Below are 19,415 nucleotides of genomic sequence, written 5' to 3' on the forward strand. Positions count from 1 at the left end.
CACACACACACACACACACACACACACACACACACACACACACACACTCCTCTCCATAGATTAAACACCTAACTGTTAAGCATGAGACCATAAACATAATGGGAGGAAATATAAGACAAATGCTATATAATTTGGTGGGTAGAGAAAGCCCTTTTTAGCCAGTTATCAATCCCCAAAGTCAAGAAAGAAAGGCAGTCAAATCTGACCATGGGAATTCATCACAAGGGACTCTATAAATAAAATGAAACTACAAACAGAAAAGCAGGAAAAATATTTGCAACATACAAGTAAAATATTCATGTCCTTAATATGTAAAAAGCCAATACAAATCAACAAGAAGACCCACAATCCAACAGAAAAGTGGCCAAAAAATATGAACAGGGGATTCTTAGGAGAAAAAAATACAACCCTGGACTAAAATGTAGTCTCAACTTCACATGCAGCAGAAAGGGAAATTTAAGTAGTGAAAGAGTATTTTCCACCTGACAAATTTACAAGTAAAAATACTGGGCTGGCCAGAAAGTTCGTTCGGGTTTCCATAAGATGTTATGGAAAAACCCCAACGAACTTTCTGGCCAACCCAATACTTTCAGAATCACACTGTTAGAATAATAATTCTAGAGTTGGTAAGATTATGGGGAAATTAACATTCTCATAGATCCTCAGTGGGTGTCCCACTGTTGTGGAAAAAACAAGGGTAAGTCATTTTACTCAGTCACTACTAAAACTCAATTTTTAAAGACTCTTTGATCCAGCATTTTAATTTTGGGAATTTTTTCTTTAAAAAAATGCTCCAACAAGTTCATCTAGAGATACAGAGAAGAATAATCATGACAGCATTGCTTGAAACAGAAAAACAAAAATTTGGTGGGAACTCAGATGTCTCTCCCAGGGGATTGATTAAGTAAACCATAGTCTAAGAGCAAGGACATGAAGATTGAAATGCTGATATTGAAAAATGCCTAAGTATATATAGGTAAGTGGAAAATGAAAATTGCAAAACAGTGTATAGAGTTTGTATAAAACACTCTCAATAATAAGCATTGCATCTTAGTCTTATATAGCACTGGCAACATATAAGACAGGAAAGCTATGGAGTGATCCATGAACGAGGTTACCTAATAGGGGTGGGGTCACATGGGGCGATCCCTTTCTCTTGCTTGTGTCTGCATTACTTGGTTTTGCATAACATGGATGACGCTGGACATCAGAAAAAGAATTACATCTAGTGAGGAGAACGTTCAACTTAAAAAAAAATACAGATGGCACTGACTTTTTTTCTCTTACAAAAGGGTATATGAGATGCAGGTAGACAGGGCCCTCAGAACTCTGCTCTTGAATTCTGTGGAGCCCAGAACAAAAGGGTGACCTCGTCTTGATACACGACAGCCCCTGCAGGAATAGAAAACTGCCCCAAAGTAGCGGCACAGAAGAAAGCATGATTCTGGGCTGGTCAGCGATCTTTCACACCCACTGTGTCCGCCAACCCATGCCCTGTCATTCACAAAGAACTGAAACACACACTTCAGAAACTGTCAACAATGGGAAATCTTGGCATAGGTGATTTGACTTTCATGTATCGTAAATTCATTTCCTTCAAGGCCGCAAGGAGTGTGAACCTCAATAAACATATATTCCATATTACTCAGCCATCAAAAAGAATGAAATAATGCCATTTGCAGCAACATGGCTAGACCTAGAGATGATCATGCTACATGAAATAAGTCAGACAGAGAAAGACAAATACCATATGATATCACTTCTATGTGGAATCTAAAATATGACACAAATGAACTTATCTACAAAACAGAAACAGACTCACAGACATACAGACTTGTGGTTGGCAAGAGGGGGTGAGGTGGGGGAGGGATGGCTTGGGAGGTTGGGATTAGCAGGTGCAAACTATTATATATATATATAGGATAGATAACAAGGTCCTACTGTAGAGCACAGAACAAGGAACTATATTCAATATCCTATGATAAACCATCATGGAAAAGAATATGAAAAAGAATATATATATATGCATAACTGAGTCACTTTGCTGTACAGCAGAAATTAACACAGCATTGTAAATCAACTCTACTTCAATAAAATTTAAAAAATAAACGTATATTCCAGTAACAATACCCCATATACTATTTGCAGAAGACCTGCATTTTGAAAGTTCACAGTAAGCTCTCCCAAACAGCCTAACAGCACATTTTCTTAATTTTTTGGTACATGTCCTGAAACTTAGTGTCTATCTTTGTTAATTGAGCATAGTAGTTTTTTTTTAATCCTGTCTTTTTATTAAATAGATTTGACAATCGTGGAAAGAGAAGGATATGTAGGTGGGTCTGTATTAGTCACTCCTTTACACGTACAGGTTGTCACCATTTCCTGTTCAATGTTTTCTTCAAGTTTCAAAACTTCGTTATGTATCTTGCATTCAGGTAAACAGTGGTCTGTAATGGAAAGGATTTAATTTCTCTCCTGTCTAGATCTGCTTGAATGAAAAATCTGTTCATTAGGCAGAGGTTTTTGTAATACCAGACCCTGTCAAAAGTCCCAGGGATGATGCTGTCTGCAGGCTCTGTTTCCTGATTATCTCGGTAACCAGGGATTACGGTGATAGCACTGGAGGTCATAATTTATCTGATTCAGAGCTAAACTGCTGTCCCAAGCATATAGCTAAGATTTGATAGTCTGGAATAAACTGGTGCATTTCCTTTTTAAAAAATTCAATTTCCACTTTGGGGAATTAGCACCTCACAAAAGTTATTGAATTAAGCAAATTTTACAAACTCATGCATTTTTTAAGGTGTGTTATTAAGGATGCAGTTGAAGAGAAAATGCAAAAGGACAAGTGTAAACACACACATACACACATACACTCGCTCTGTCTCCCAGACGACTTAAAATTTTTTCAAAATTCCAAAAGGGAATTTTCAATGAAGGAAAGCACCAGTGAGAAAATAAGATCCAGTTTGTTGCTTGAGTTGAGTTTTAATAATTGTGTCACTGATGGCTTGGGATTCAGAAGAAGTGTTGGCTGAATATTTAAAATACACTTTGTGAGCTAAACTCAGAAGTATGGTTAGCAGAGGCGACTTCGTGAAAAATTCAGCTGCTGGAGCTCCTTACCATATCATCCTTGGAGGATGGGGCTTGTGAAAATGTACTGACCCCACTTGATAAACGACAACAGTATTTTTGTTGTTTGATTAAAAAAAGAAAGAAAACTGACCTCTTTAGGAATCAATACGGGACGGCATATGTAACTTTCAAAAAAGTTGCCCTCTTTTGGTACAAACTATTAGGTATAAAATAAGCTATAAGAATGAACAACACAGGGAATATAGCCAATATTTTATAATAACTGTAAGTGGAGTATAACATTAAAAATGGTGAATCACTATACTGTACACCTGTAACATAATATTTTACTTCAACTGTACTTCAATACAAAAATTTAAAAAATAAAAAAATATAATAAGATGCCCTCTTTCACGCATTAACAAAGTTTTTTTTGGGGGGTGGTTTTTTTTTTGGAAATCGTAATGCTAGCAATTTGTGGTGAGCTGATACTACAAATGGGTACAACTCATTTCTTCTGATACTTATCTTTTTTATCAATTTCTCTGTATGAGCTCTTTCTGTATCACACAGATTTTCTTTTCATTTTACATAGCTGTCGCAAAGGCTTTTTAATCGATTTTGGTCTGGCTAGCTTCTTCTTTTGACATCAGGAAATAATAGATTTTGTCATTAAATCTAGCAATCTTTTCCTTTAAGTTTGTCCTAGTTTATCCTTCCCCCGACCCTTTCCCCTTTGATAACCATAGTTTGTCTTCTACGTCTGTGAGTCTGTTTCTCTTTTGTACATAAATTCATTTAGTTTTTAGATTCCACACATAAGTGGTACCATATAATACTTGTCTTTCTCTGCATGACTTACTTCACTTAGTGTGGTAATCTCTAGGTCCATCCATGATCCTGCAAATGGCATTATTTCATTCCTTTTTATGGCTGAGTAATATCCCATTATATATATGTACCACATCTTCTTTATCCATTCATCTGTCGATGGGCACTTAGGTTGCTTCCATGTCTTGGCTGTTGTAAATACTGCTGCTATGAACATTGGGATGCATGTATCTTTTTGAATTAGACTTTTTGTCTTTTCTGGATATATGCCCAGGACTGGGATTGCTGGATCATATGGTAGTTCTATTTTTAGTTTTCTGAGGAACCTCCATATTGTTCTCCACAGTGGCTGCACTAATTTACATTCCCACCAACAGTATAGGAGGGTTCCCTTTTCTGCACACCCTCTCCACCATTTATAGACTTTCTGACGATGGCCAGATGGCCATTGTGACTCATTGTGGTTATTTGAATTTCTCTAATAATTAGCTACGTTGAGCATCCCTTAATGCAGAGCATATTTTTAAACAAAAATGCAAATTTAAAAAAAAAAAACACATTTAAGAATTGCCACCACCTCCAACCTCCGCTGCAGAAGACTGGGCAATACACGTGCTTTCCTTCAGAAGCTTAAGAGTTTTATGACGGAACGCTCCACGTTCTGGTTCCTATGACCTCAAAGTGCACCCCCAGCAGTGCTCACAACCTCGGGCCCAATGGCTACAAAGTGACAACGATCCACGTGTTACGAGCACCCAGCTCTTAGTACCGCCTCTACGTCCCTGAGTTGACAGATGGGGCTTTGCTGCACAGGGCTGGGAGCTTTTAGAGCACATGGACCACCCCTGTTCCTCCCTGAAACCTCTTAAAAACTGGGACCTTCCACTGGTGACCCACCCCTGCAATAATTTCCAAGCCCCGATTGTGACTGTCTAACTCATGAAACCGGAAGTTCAGCTCCTGAACACGTGGTCCCTAATGACTCAGCATTTCTCCCTGTAAAGTCCACCGTGAGCCCTCCAGCCCCCCGCCCAGCCATAAACTGCCAAGGTCCCCATCTCTGGTGTGTCCCTGTCACTCCAAAGGTGCCCGCTGAACACCCTGGCTTCCCAGTTACTTCATCTCTTGACGTGAGACGACTGCATCCTAGTCTTTCACTCACCATCCTAAATGCATACCGCAGGGACCTCCCCGGTGGTCCACACTCCGCGTTTCCACTGCAGGGGGCACGGGTTCCATCCCTGGTCGGGGAACTAAGATCCCGAATGCCACGCTGCGCGGCCAAAAAACAAACAAAAACTAAATACATGCCATGGATCTGGGAACAGCTGGAATTGTTCTACTCCTGAAATGTAAAACACTTTCACCTTGTCCTAGCCTGCCAACACTTTTCCTACCATCCGATTTGGACCTCCAACCTATCACCTCCCAAGCCACCAGTCCCCTTCCTTCTTCCTCCCCCTCCCCTACTCTGCCAGCCCAGTCGCTCTCCTGACGACCACCCAACTCTCACGTCCAGTCGTGTTTTGTGGGCAAAATCTCAGTCATCCGTCAACTCCTTGATCCTTCTCTCTGCCCCTGCATCGGACTGGAAATCCCCACATATGAATGCCAACACTCAAATCACAGTCTCCAAACAGCCGAGCTAGACACAGTCTGATAAGTCATCCCTGTGTTCGAGTTCCTCTGTGCTTCTTCAAAAGGAATATCCATGAAACTAACACAACATTGTAACTCAACTAGACTTCAGTTAAAAGAAAAGGAATATCCAACCTCATTGACCGCCAGCTCCTCAAATATCCCTCGCTTTGCAATCAGATGCAATCCTGAAGTTCACGGTCGCTGAATGCACTGCTGCCTTTCCACCTCTTCCTTACGTGATGTCTCAGAAGTCCTGGTTGGCGCTAATCCTCCTTCCTTGAGATGCTCCTCACCCCTGAGTGCCATGACCCTACTTCTCCTCGTCGTTATTCTCATCCTCTGGCTGTTCTTTCGTTGTTCTTTTGGGGATTCCTCCTGTTTTGCCCTTCCTTTGAATGCCTACCTGCCCCTCCATTTTCAGGATGCCTCAGAAACAAGCACATGATTTTCACTTTTTTAAAAATTGGAGTAGAGTTGCTTTACAACGTTGTGTTAGTTCCTACTGTACAGCAAAGTGAATCAGCTCTACGTTTACAAATGTCGCCTCTTTGTTGGATTTCCTTCTCATTTAGGTCACCTCAGAGCACTGAGTAGAGTTCCCTGTGCTATACAGTAGGTTCTCATTAGTGATCTATTTTATACATAGTATCAATAGTGTATATTGATACACTATTGTAGTATATGTCAATAGTATATGTCAATCCCAGTCTCCCACGTCATCCCACCCCACCCTTCCCCCCTTGGTGTCCATACATTTGTTCTCTATGTCTGCGTCTCTATTCTTGCCCTGCAAATAGGTTCATCTGTACCATTTTTCTAGACTCCACAGATATGCATTAATATATGATATTTGTTTTTCTCCTTCTGACTTACTTCACTCTGTATGACCGTCTCTAGGTCCATCCACGTCTCTACAAATGACCTAATTCTGTTCCTTTTTACGGCTGAGTACAGATTTTCACGTTTTAAAGAAGGTCTCATTTATCAAGAATGAGAGCATTTTAAAAATTCAAGATGGAAAAGTGATGTATTGAATCCCAAGCGAAACACACAACCTTACAGCTCAGATAACACTCTCTATGGAACAGAAGAAGGACGAAGAATATCGACATTGCCATGTTAGTTCTCGAGAACTAGAAACAGGGAGGTGGATTTTGAAACTTTTATCCTGGATTAAGATGGAGATACAACTTGAGTCACAAGGTGCTCGACTGCTTTTAATATTCTTGCAAAGCCATCGAATCCACTGCCACACGTTTTGGACCAGTATCCACATGTGTAAGAAAAAGCCATGCTTTCCTAGCAATTCCAGCACCACAGTCAGGGCCTTACAACTTACAGGCACCTGCTCCCTGTGAGTTGACCTTGAAAAATTACTTACTGGGCACCTACTATGGGCCTGGTCTACAGCATTCTAAAGAAGATGTCTTCTCCAGAAACTCAACCAGAGCACTTTTGCCTGAGTAAATGCACCTGTCACTGAGGGGTTATTCACCGTACACTGCATTTCAGACTCCAACAACTATTTTAATCCAAGAGTTTTAGAAACAGTCCGTTTTTAAACGGATCATTCCTTAGACCTATGTCCCATAAGCCAAACCCTGGTTAGAATTTTGCCGTATGTTTGAGGGACTTGGACCAATCCCTAAGCCTTCTTATTTTCAGAGTTTCCTTGGGTTTCTCGAGGCTCTTGGGACCATCCTGACCTCCTGCTAAATGAGGCTTTCCAATGTATACTCCATTTGTCAAGACAGATCTGACGTGTGGCCAAGAAAGCTCTGTGGCACATGGCTTACTACACGGCAGGTATGGAAAAGGATTCATTCTGTACCATCCCCCCGGCTTGTCTTTCATGAATTCATCCATTATTTTTCCTTCCGCTGGGTTCACTGTTCTATTCCTGTACCCACAGACAGTGGCGCTGCCCAGAGCCCCAACGGGAAAATCACTAGCTGGAGAAACTGAGGTTGCCTTATCGGACACGGCCCGTAGGGATGCCAGATCACAGACCCCAAGCAATTGACAACCAAACTCCTGAAGACTTCCGGGGTCCCACTAAGAAGGTCGGTGTTCCTTCCACGTAAGAAAAAGACTTAGTGTTTTTGTTTGAAAGAAAGAATCTCACGTAAGCCACGGGGTCCCAACCCTTAGAAGTGGCAGGGGTTTTTTTTTAATTGAAAGGTTTGATTTGAAGTCAGAGATTTAGTTTTACGTTCACCTCATTGTTCTCGACTTGCATCCTCTTTGTAGGTTACAGAATTTGCTAGTCTCACCCCGAGCAAAATTAAAGCCCATTGCAGGCAAATTCCACCCGAGCCCCTGCAGCTGCGAGCGCTGTAACGGGGACGCGTCACAGACAACAAACCACTGGCGGGAACCACTTCCATCCCTCCAGCCGCTCCCTCTGCCCCCCACCCATGCACAGGTCTCTGGTAGATGTCATTACAACAGATAGAACGACACGCACCCGCCCCCTCCCCCCAAAGAAAAAATACTTGGAGTGCATTGGAAAACACTGTGATTTTACCCATTTGTTCCTCCCCCAAAGCTCTGCTGCTTGAGAAGCTGAAAGCCAGACTCGGCAATAGAGCCCCGACTGCCCAAAGGCTTCACCCGTAAGTGTGCCCTGCTGAAATGGTGAGGCCGGCCACTGGTCACATACGGAGACCCTTCCCCTTCGAAACCACTCGAGCGTTATCTGCACCTCCCTCGGGACATTCATTCATTCCTTTCTGCTCTGGGTTATTACAAGATCAACTGGAAGAATCTTAAATCCCTTAGGAGCCCCTAAATTCTCTTAAGCCAAGGTCTCATCATCATTGCATTCTCCCTCAAAAAAAACAAGAAAACAATGTTAGGCACACAAATGGCATCTACTAGAGGTGATGAATGAAGGAACCGGCTCTTTCCCTGTGACTTACTGTCGACTGTAAACCACCCTGACGCAGCAGGAATGCTGCCCTGATTGTTGACAGCACGAAGGGAGGGGACACCTGTGAAGCCCCGGACCAGGTGCAGGGCACACACTTCGTAGGCGGTGGCTGTGAGTATTAGAACATTGCCCACCCCTCGAACTGCATGGCAGTATTCGAGTTCCAGGATTTCAGCTACCCCTGCCAGCTTTTACCGCGAGCTCCATGGCATAGACCTTACACCACATCTGTGCGGTCAGTCCTTCCTGCGTCATGATAACAAGACAAGCTACAGAGATCACACAGGTAAGAATAAGGCCATCCAGCACCATGATATGGGGCGAGATTGGCCATGGCGGACAATTAGGTAAGAAAGGTTCTTCTTATGAGTTTGCCTTTACAGGTACAGAGAAACCCACAGTGCGGAAAGTTATGCTGCATGTAACGATGTTGCCTCCAAACATTTAGAACGAAAATGCTCTAAAGGACAGAGATGTGCCCTCTCTGGGTAACATCTTGTAGCTCAGCTGCCCATGGTACTAGCAGCATTTCTTTTTAAGCCAGTACTCTTGTGTTATTTTATTACATAATTATCCAGAGTGCTACAGTCCCCTTCTGTGTGACAATAAAAGGCTCATTTTGGAAAGAAGGAATATTCCTCCAAATGCTCAGAGGTATTTGTAAAACAACAGAAACATCCTGAGAAATGAATGTAATGGCTTAAGGGAAGGATTTTTATTTTTTGGCAAAAAAAGAACACAATCATCTATTAATATGATATCAGGGTCTAACGCAGATCTCGAAGATTAAAAAACATTCTCTGTTTTATTCAAGAGGGACCAGTAGCAGGAAAACATTGGAACTTAGACTTTTTTAATGAGTCAGGGTAGGCATGTGTACTGCTCTAATTAAAGAAAAATTAATCAGTAAGTGTGATGACACCAGCATGAGTTTGCTTGCTAGCCAACAAACGTCAGAGAGGTGTACATGAAACCTGTTACACTAACATATAACGCTCATTAAAGAGATAAAATATTCTACTGACTCACACTACGAAGTACTCTACTGATTTACACTACTACGGTGTGGAAAATGTATACTAATTTACATGTACCATTTTAAGAATGAAAAATGAAAGAAGGCAGGCTTGTATGGGTGTATGTCAAAGCCCTAAGTATAATGAATTCTTCTTACGAATCTCATTAGGCAGGTTGTTCTGGTTTTGTTTTTCCTAGTACGTATTCAGCATCTGTGCTCACTTCTGTTATCTGACAGCATCACAGACAAGGTTAGAAAAGAAAGAAACTTGGAAGTTACCTCGTCTGAATTCATCAGGCCCACAGGTTTAAGACATCTCTCAAGTTCACAGAGATAGTAACAGAAAGAGCTAGAAGCTAGAATAAGGGTGCAGTCATCTTGTCCAAAAGACGGTGCTCCTTAGAAGATTTAAATGAAACAAAACTTGTTCTTGTCATTCCCAACGTTGGTGACCAAATCACGCTCAGTTTGCTTTTAATACAAACCAACCAAGAAACTCTGCGGCCATGTTCAAACACCTCCAAAACATCTCGATGAAAAAACTATCAATCCAGGGCATAAAAAGAAAAGGAAGGAAGAACAAGAGGGGCGGGGGGTGGGGGGAGGAAAGGAAAAGAAAGGAAATATGCAAAAATCTTAAGCAACCTGTTCACGGGTGCCATTTGCTCAATTTTGTCCAATTTTGTCCAGATGGAGCGAGCAACGTCACCATAAGAGACATCTCTGGGATAGATAGGAATTGAATGAAAAGTTCAGAACCCACTGATTTTCCATCCCTTTGCTTAACCCACATACTCTGGCTTCCTCTACACTCTGTGGAATAGACTCGAGACTGCTTAGCTGTGCAGAAGAAAGCACGGTCACCATGATCTCGCGTCGATGTGCAAGACACCGTTTAAAAAGGAAATCTCAGGGCTTCCCTGGTGGTGCAGTGGTTGAGAGTCCGCCTGCCGATGGTCCGGGAAGATCCCACATGCCGCGGAGCGGCTGCGCCCGTGAGCCATGGCTGCTGAGCCTGCGCGTCTGGAGCCTGTGCTCCGCAACAGGAGAGGCCCGTGTACCACAAAAAAAAATAAATAAATAAAAGAAATAAAAAGGAAACCTCAGAAGGAAGTCTTACCAGTACCTCTGAAAAACACGCTACGTTTCTCAGAAATAGGGTAATCTGCTTAGGGAAAAGGGACACAGAGAGCAGGGTAATCCCTGCCGTCCTCACAGACGCAGCAAGAAGCACACAGCTGGAGAAGAAGGAAACACAGTGGGGCTCACAGCACCCACGAAGACCGCAGCGCTACTGCATCGAGACTTACCAAGGCCGTAGCCCATGGCGAGTCCTCTGCCTCCCGAATCTACCCTGTGCCTAACTCTGCTACAGGCAAGGGGCTGTTCACATTGAATTGCTAAAAGAATAAGTGGTGATAAGGATTAATGCTTTGATTCATTTTCTTCGTTCATCTCTTTGATCACCAGCCCACAGACCCAGACTCCTCTTGCTGCTGTATCCATTGGTAAACACAAGCATGGACTCGGGGCTGAGATGCGTTTTGTATTCTGCTTACCTTTCACAGTTAGTGTTTTTGAAACACAAAAACAAAAAGCACGTGCTGTCTCTAAAGGCATTGGGGACATAGGTGGAAACTCAGAGGAAGTAAGATAGAAGCAGGAAAAGCCTCAGTCACATTTGAAGGACAGACTGAAGATAAAGGGACACATACCGACACTCCAATCCATTTCCTCGGCAGCATCTCCATAAGCGCCGTGTTTACTTTTGCCGGCAAAGTCCTTCGAAGAGAAGAGAGCCGTGTGCATGTGCAGGAAAGCCAGGACAAGCAAGAAAGGGGTCTTAGCATTCCTGAAAAAAAAAAAACAAAATCCAAGAGCAAAATAAACATGTTGGCCACCGTTGCTGCTTGCTTGTTTTTTTATTCTGAAAGTGAAAATGTTTATTCCCTTGGTAAAAAAAGATGGCATTTGTAATTTTTCAGTCTCAAACAATAATATCAGATTCAGTGTACTAACTAAGGAAAATTAAATAAGCTCTGACTTAATGGCAGTGAACTCTTAAAAAATTTTTATTTTGTATCAGAATATAGTTGATTATCAATGTTGTGTTAGTTTCGGGCATACAGCAAAGTGATTCGGTTATCCATATACCTGTATCTGTTGTTGTTCAAATTCTTTTCCCATTTAGGTTATTACAGGATACTGAATAGAGTTCCCTGTGCTATACAGAAGGTCCTTGTTGGTTATCTCTTTTAAATATGGCAGTGTGTACGTGTCAATCCCAAACTCCCAATCTATCTCTCCCTGCTACCCTTCCCCACTGGTGACCATAAGTTTGTTCTCTAAGTCTGTGAGTCTGCTTCTGTTTTGTAAATAAGTTCATTGTATCAGTTTTTTAAGATTCCAGGTATAAGCAGTATCATATAATACTTGTCTTTTTCTGACTTACTTCACTTAGTATGATAATCTCCAGGTCCATCCATGTTGCTGCAAATGGCATTATTTCATTCTTTTTACTGGCTGAGTAATATTCCATTGTATATACGTACCACACCTCCCTCATCCATTCCCGTATGTTCATAGCAGCACTATTCACAATAGCCAAGACGTGGAAGCAACCTAAGTGTCCATCAATGAATGAATGGATAAGGAAGATGTGGCCACCATTCTGATTAGGATCAACCTGTGATTACACGATGCAGTTTGAAAATTCAGAAAACACCACTGAATGATGCTGAATACGGAATCTCTTATTTGGGGGATGGCAAGTCTCTCTCCATAGGTAATCATTGCACCCTCTACAGTTCAGCAGACTGATGTGCTATGTCCTTGAGATATTCTCCAAAGAGACAACTCAGGAAAAAAAATGTATTGGAGACTGACCTACTTTTTTCTTGATTTCTATTCTTCCCTCTCTCTCTGAAATTTATATGAATTGAAGCACCTACAAAACTGTATTCTTTCTGGAAAACACACACGTGCGTGCGCACACGCTCCTACCTAGTAAGGACACTATCTTGAGTTGTCAACTACTTAGATCCACGGTTCAAAGCCAGTTCAACTTTGCGTGCCGCCATGTTGCCCACCTTCTCCTAGAGAACAAGTCTCCTGGCAGGAACACTCCACTGTCAATACTGAATTTTGGAAGTTGAACGGAACATCCTCTGAACTGGCCTCAATCTGTACTTTAGTCGAGAGAGACGGATGGTATTGCAAAAGCTTTTCGTAGTTCAGAGTACACCTAAACCTAGTCTGGTGGAATTGCTGAGAAAGCACAGATGCTGGAGCATTATAAGTCCCTGGAGCGTTAAAAGTCACTGTGCACATGTGGTCCTTGGGACAACTTCCAGGCAGCATGGTTACTGTAGGGAGGTCTGGGGGTTCACACCTGAGTCTGCTCAAAGGGATCAATTAGTCACATCACTTCCTCTTGACATCTAGTGGACCTCTGAGAAATGCACTCAGTTGCTGTGTTTCAGTTTCATGCAATAGCCTTCTCCTATACCTTATTCCAGGCGACCATCAGCAATTCCTTTCTGGCTAAAAGGGAATACTGAGTGAGTGCCCTTTTGAAGGCTATCAGGGCATAAATGAAGAAGGGAATGAATGCATTAATGGGTGAATGAATGTAATTTCTGATAAAGCATCCGCTGGTCTCCCCAAGGATCACTTATATGCTCTCCTTCTCCCACTAGACCACAGGCTGGGGCATGTCACCTACATCTGTGGATTCCTGGCACCAGAACAACGCCTGGCAGGTAGCATCGCTTCCGTAAACCTCTGTTATTCAATGAAATATTGCATTAGCTCTTTCAGCTTCAAAAGTACCACCCAGACCTTTAGTGAACTACTTGGGACTCATGAATGCAACGTGGTTCATGTAAAAGTTGCTCTACAGCAGGTATTATTATATATATGCGTGCATATATATTTTATATATACAATATATATACACATATATGTATAAATATTTTATACACACACACACACACACACACACACACATGTGTCTGTGTGTGTGTCTACCTATATATGTAGATCTATATCTCCAAACTTCTAACCTAAGTCAAAAGTCTCTGGCTGTTTTGGAGGAATCACAACCTGTGTTCGACAGCTTGGCCATTGAGCAAAAGTTCTAAAGGAAGAATCTATTTAATTCAAGCAACGAGCAAAGCTTCTAAAGGAAGAATCTATTTAATTCAAGCAACATTTCTTGTATTTGTTTACTTACTAACCTAACCCCTCATGATAACCAAAACCACTTCAAATTTACAACTGGGTCTCGCAAATGCCGTAACTTTACCTTTAATAAATAAATGGATGACACTCCTCTAAATTCATTTTCAATTTCCTAATGTGAATACAACTTGGGTTCCTTCAGCTCCTACCGCACTTGTGGGTCAACTGCTCACATCTACTGAGTATCACACTTTCAAGGTCGCTCGCTTTTGGGAACAGAAAATAAACACAAAAGAACACACTATGAGTGAGTCAGGCACTTCCTGTTCTCTGAAAACAGCAAATTCAGCAACTTGCTGTTGATTACTTGAATAGTGTTTTATATTTCCAGCGCTGGGAGATGAATTCTGTCACATGTTTTTTTTTTTCTTTTACAAGAGTATAAAATGAAGAAATACTGTTATTATTTCACAGCTAGGATAGCAAAAAAAAAAAAAAAGGTTATAAGTGGCTTGCCCCACTTCTCTCAGTAACTAGAGTTTGAAGGCAGGAGAATTAGAACCCACCACCTCTGTTGTATAAATCTCACTGTTGCCTCTCAGGAAGAAAAGCAGAGATATTCACGTGCAGACAGACGCACAGGAGCTGTCATCTGATCTGATGATATCTGCATGAGCGTGTGTACCAAAGGCATCCCTTGGCTATCTCAAAGGGTACATACCCTTGAAGGCCCTGAAAGAAGTGAGACTAAGCCATGGGACACCATGGACTTTGGCCACACAGGTGGCCTGTTCAATTTCCACCCTAGTCATTCTGGGCGCACGTTTCCTCACAACTGGATACACTGTAGCTCCTTCTCAAGAAGCAGATTAGGGCGCTAAAAACTGGCTTGGATTTCCCAAAATGAACATAAAATCTCACTCTTCATACTCGTCCCAAAATAGACAGTTACATTACGAATGGGTACAATTTCACTGCCACCTGAGGCCCCTCTGCTCTCCCATTTATCTTTAGACTTAGCGTTAAGGAAAATAGACAAGGAAGCTTAAAAACTCCATTTCCCAAGCATGTACATGGTCATAACTTAAAATGCAGGATGTGGGCTTCCCTGGTGGCGCAGTGGTTGAGAGTCCGCCTGCCGATGCAGGGGACACGGGTTTGTGCCCTGGTCCGGGAAGATCCCACGTGCCGCGGAGCGGCTGGGCCCGTGAGCCATGGCCGCTGGGCCTGCGCGTCTGGAGCCTGTGCTCTGCAACGGGAAAGGCCACAGCAGTGAGAGGCCCACACACCGCCAAAAAAAAAAAAAATGCAGGATGTGATTGGCAGAGAAGGATGAGCTACTGCACGCCCACCAGCTTGGAAAAAAAATAAGAAAACTGAGGAAAGAGGCAGCCATCAACATTATTGGCATTTTATAATCACAGGGATCACGAGATGAAGGCATTTGAAAACGTGAGGTGAGGATGAAAAAACAAAGGATAAAGTGGGGGCAACGAGCAAACAAGGGAGCCCAAGACGAACGTCCTTCATAAAGAGGGCAGGAAGAACAGGTGAGTCCAAGAGGTACCCCTTTGGGGCTCAATCAATGACCATGGGATGTGATTTCTGTCTTGTAATGTAGGGGGACCCTGGGTGGAAGGGGAGAGGGTCATTCATGCGTTGATTATAAATATGCACCTATGTACAGAATTATTTTTCTGTAATCTCTTTGGCATCCAGTAGACTGCCCATGACAGATACCAGCCAAGGTGCTAGGTGTCCAAGAAGACTGATGAGGTTTTATACACAAAACCCAACCCTGGAACATTTAGGGAAGCGTACCCAGCTGCACAAACTCCGAACCACGAAGATTTACCCTCCGGGAACAGAGGTGTGATCAATGTAGCACGGGCATGTGGGCTGGACAGACATCCACCATTACTGCCCTGCACACATCCTGAGATGTGACTGACAGCTTGATCGTTGGTGTGGGGGGAGGAACCCTTGCTCAGCCTTATCCTTCAAGAGTGCAGGAAAGGCCATCGTCCCTCGTTCAGAAGGCCCAGGTCTCTCTTCCTCTCTACGACCTTGAAAACTAAATGATGCTGGAGCAAGTTGGCGGGAGGGAGATCTCTCCATAACTGCTTAGCTCCTTTTTTATTAGCTGGAGTACTTCAGTAAACAACTCTCTTGAAAATTTATTGCCACTGTCTCGCACGCTGTGTGAAAAGATAGAACTTTCAGCTGCTACATGCCTTCCCTCTATTTGTTGCAAATACAGAAGGCAGCTCTGCACCTTCCCGGCAACCTGCAATCACTCCAATCTCAGAGTCAAAAAGATTTACATCCCGTCCACACGTGAGTGAAACCTAGGCAAGAAGATGGCTATGGCATTACTATTATTTTTTTTTTCTGTCTGCCACAGTCTTGCATACCGTGTTCCTCTTCTCAAAGTCTGACCTTGATTATTCACCGAGTGTCCCCATTTGAGTCAGCGTCGGGAATGACAGGAATGCAACTAGGGACGTCTGTGCATTCCTCCTGAGACCCCTCAGATGCTGGTGATTAGACTAAGGCATAAACCAGGTAGCGCTGTCAACAGTCACCCAGCCGGAGTCCGTGTGACCACCACTCTGTACGCACAGAGATGGACACGCCTGGCTGTTCACTTCATCCATCCAGGCCTTTCGCATCTATTCTGCCCACGTGACTCCAAGCACTCACAATATAAAGCTAAGCTGGACCGGCTCCTGCCATCAGCAACCCACAGTTCAGACAAGACCATCAATAATTGGTCTCAGCTGCTTTAAGTTCCACGATGGAGCACATCAGAGGATGGATACAGAGAAGGAGAGTGAATCTCAACCTGGTAGGGGTCAGGACTCACTCCTGGAGAGAGAGAGAGATTCCAGAAGTTCCTGCCGTGCGCTTTCCATAAATGCATCGGTGTCTGAGCCACTGTCCCCTGGGTGCTATTCAGATACAGCAGTGGACGATGGCAGAGACGTAACCTGTGTGCTTACCTGGTGAGCTTTGAAAAGCACACTTTCTACGGCATGTGGCCCCAAACAATTCACTGAACACTTCCGAATACATTTTTTAAAACAAAAACCCCACTATATGGATTTTTACCGCTAACTGAAAGATACCACTAATAGGATGACGATTAGTTGGGACGGGGGAAAACGTGGGAACAATTTTAACTTTCTACTTCTTTATATTTTTATACTGCTTTGATTTTTTAAAGTAGCACATGCTATTTTCAAAACCACAGAAAAATGAAGTTCTATCTTAAATATAAAAACGAAGACAGGAAAACCATGAAAGCCACCTTTCCCCCACAAAAACAGAGGGAAAAGAAATAGATACCCAGGTGTGAAGGTCGGTTTGTGTAACGAGATTTAAGATGCTGCCCTGACTTTAGTCATGCTGGCATCCCCCCAGCTATGACAAGCACCCCTGCTTCCCCACAAGCACCCTAGCTTCCCCACAATGGCCTCATCTGTGAAGCTTCACGACGGGCTCTCTTTGTGAGACGATCCTTCACAGACAGCCTTGCCTGTGACTCTATGTGACTCCTATAGATTATATGGCTTTGTACCCACAATGGAGTACAGTGAGGACGCCCGACTGGAGACACCATCCATAATCGGGCTCAACCCTCCACGCACAGCTGGACTTCAATCAAAGGGCTTGAGGTCAGCCACACGCCCCACTCCGAAACAGGTGGTGGGAAGATTCTTTGATGCTTCCGGCTTTAAATTACCTGGCGTTCATTCGTTAAGTATCCTAACCCGGAGGTATTGAACATCTGTAGGAAAAAAAGTCAAATTTCTTTAGGCTTCAGGTAGTAGGAAAGAAGTAACGATTGAAATCGTTGTAATAGGAGATTTGACACTAGGTAAGAAGATGGATTTCCAAACTACTTCTGTTTCTGCTTCTGCTGCTGCTTCTGTTTCTGCTGCTTCTTCTGTTTTTGCTTCCACTTCTGTTTCTGCTTCTTCTCCTTCTGCTTCTGTTTGTGTTTCTTGTCTTCTTCCTCCTCGTGTCCCCCTCCTTCAAGTCTATGCTTGGTCCCTAGCAAAGACGACAGGCTCACGACAAACTGACGAGAGGCCCTGCCCACTCTCAGCTTTCTAGACGGAGCCCCTTCCTCTCTGGAGAAGGACCCCCGCCCAGTTAAGTGGACACAAGGATCCTAATAGACTATCTCTGGGGACAATGCAGGTGGGCAATGAGTGGGGACTGCCTCGCCGAAGGGTTCATCGTGACTTGTCCTGGAAGCAGGTAGAGGAAGTATGGCTGAGTAATCATGCCAAGTGCTCAGGAGTGCCCTAAAAGGATGGGGGTACAACAGCATGGGGGTGTGCCCCCTTGAATGGACCCTCCAAGGGAAACAAACAAGACTGCCTGTGTTACCCCATCCCAGGAAATCTGCCCTGTCTGGGATACCTCTGTTAGTAGGTGGATGCCCGATATAAAGATAGGTCATCTATTCTACAGGTTCCCTCCCAGCCTGGACCCACGAAAGAAGCACATGCAGCATGTGAGCAGACCACCCTCACGCTTCGCCAGAGGGAACCAGGGAAGTGAGTATAAATGGGGATCTCTTCTAAGACGTAGAGCACACAGCAATTCACTCAACATCAGGACCGAATGCTAAAAAGCCAGGCCAATATTTTTAAAAATCGAGAAATGTCCAACTTAAAAAAAATTCCCCGGAATAGTCCCCCGCACACACGCAAATCGGTACTTCTGATTTCTCTGGAACGTTGGGATGCTGGGAGTACCACCCGCACTCCTTCGGGACAGCAGTTAGCAGGAGCCCTCAGGAGTCAGCCATCCGAATGCGCTGCACCAAATCCAGCTCCCTCGGGCCCCAAGCCTCATCCCGCCCAGCATGCATTTCCTTGCCAGCCGGGGCCTCGGCGTATTTGCGCCTTAACGCCTGACGTACCAAAGCTCACACCTCCTGATTCCCGTTTGGGTCATAATCCTGGGGCACCAAAGAGATCTGGGGGTTTGATGAAAAAGGGAAGGTCCGAGTGCGCTTTATCCAGACCCCATTCAGGTAGGAATGCCGTGGGCCTGGACCCAGGATGGCTACAGACAAGCGTCCTCCAGAACCGCATTCCGCCTGCAGCTTTTGCTCAGCCTGGAAGGAGGGGCGCGTCCAAAGAACCACTCCCCGTTCCTAAGTTCATGTCCTGCTGCCCGATGAAAGGTAGAAGACGAACCAAGGGACTTCCCTGGTCGTCCAGGGGTTAAAACTCCGTGTTCCCAATGCAGGGAGCCCAGGTTTGATCCCCGGTCACAGCCCTAGATCCCACATACATGCCGCAACTAAGAGCCCACATGCTGCAACTAAGACCTGGCGCAGCCTAATAAATAAATTAATATTAAAAAGAAAAAAAAGGAAACCAATCAAGTAGCATCTACCCTTACTGAACAAGACAATTCTTTGATTATTTAACCTTTTCACTTTTGAACGTGTCTGTACGCGCGTGTTTCCCTGTGCGTTGCCCTTTATCTTTCATCTGATTTACTTTTCTCACCAAGAACTAAAGTCAATGTCGCCCCTATTCTTTTCTGGCTTAAACTAATGAAATGATCCCTTTGCTCCAAAGAAGCTTTGTGTCCAATCACAGCTATTCATCACGGCCACTGAGACCACAGCCCAGCTGGCAAGGTGAAAGGCTAGGCTGGAGGTACCCTGTAAATGCATCTCGGGACCCTGAGTGTGCAAAACGCTGA

The 19,415-nt window shown here is 43.7% G+C and overlaps 1 protein-coding gene across 1 annotated transcript in view; it reads right to left on the reverse strand.

Moving 5' to 3' along the window:
* The window catches only part of STS (steroid sulfatase), a 127,750-nt gene that overhangs the window by 56,201 nt on the left and 52,134 nt on the right, over positions 1-19,415 (reverse strand). Inside the window, exon 6 of the mRNA XM_029240421.1 lies at positions 11,216-11,352. Coding sequence (XP_029096254.1) covers positions 11,216-11,352 — 137 coding nt within the window. The remainder of the gene's footprint in view (positions 1-11,215; positions 11,353-19,415) is intronic.

Source organism: Monodon monoceros, unplaced genomic scaffold (genome assembly GCF_005190385.1).
Source record: "Monodon monoceros isolate NGI ecotype Baffin Bay Population unplaced genomic scaffold, NGI_Narwhal_1 Super_Scaffold_22, whole genome shotgun sequence".
NCBI classification, from domain to species: Eukaryota; Metazoa; Chordata; class Mammalia; order Artiodactyla; family Monodontidae; genus Monodon; species Monodon monoceros.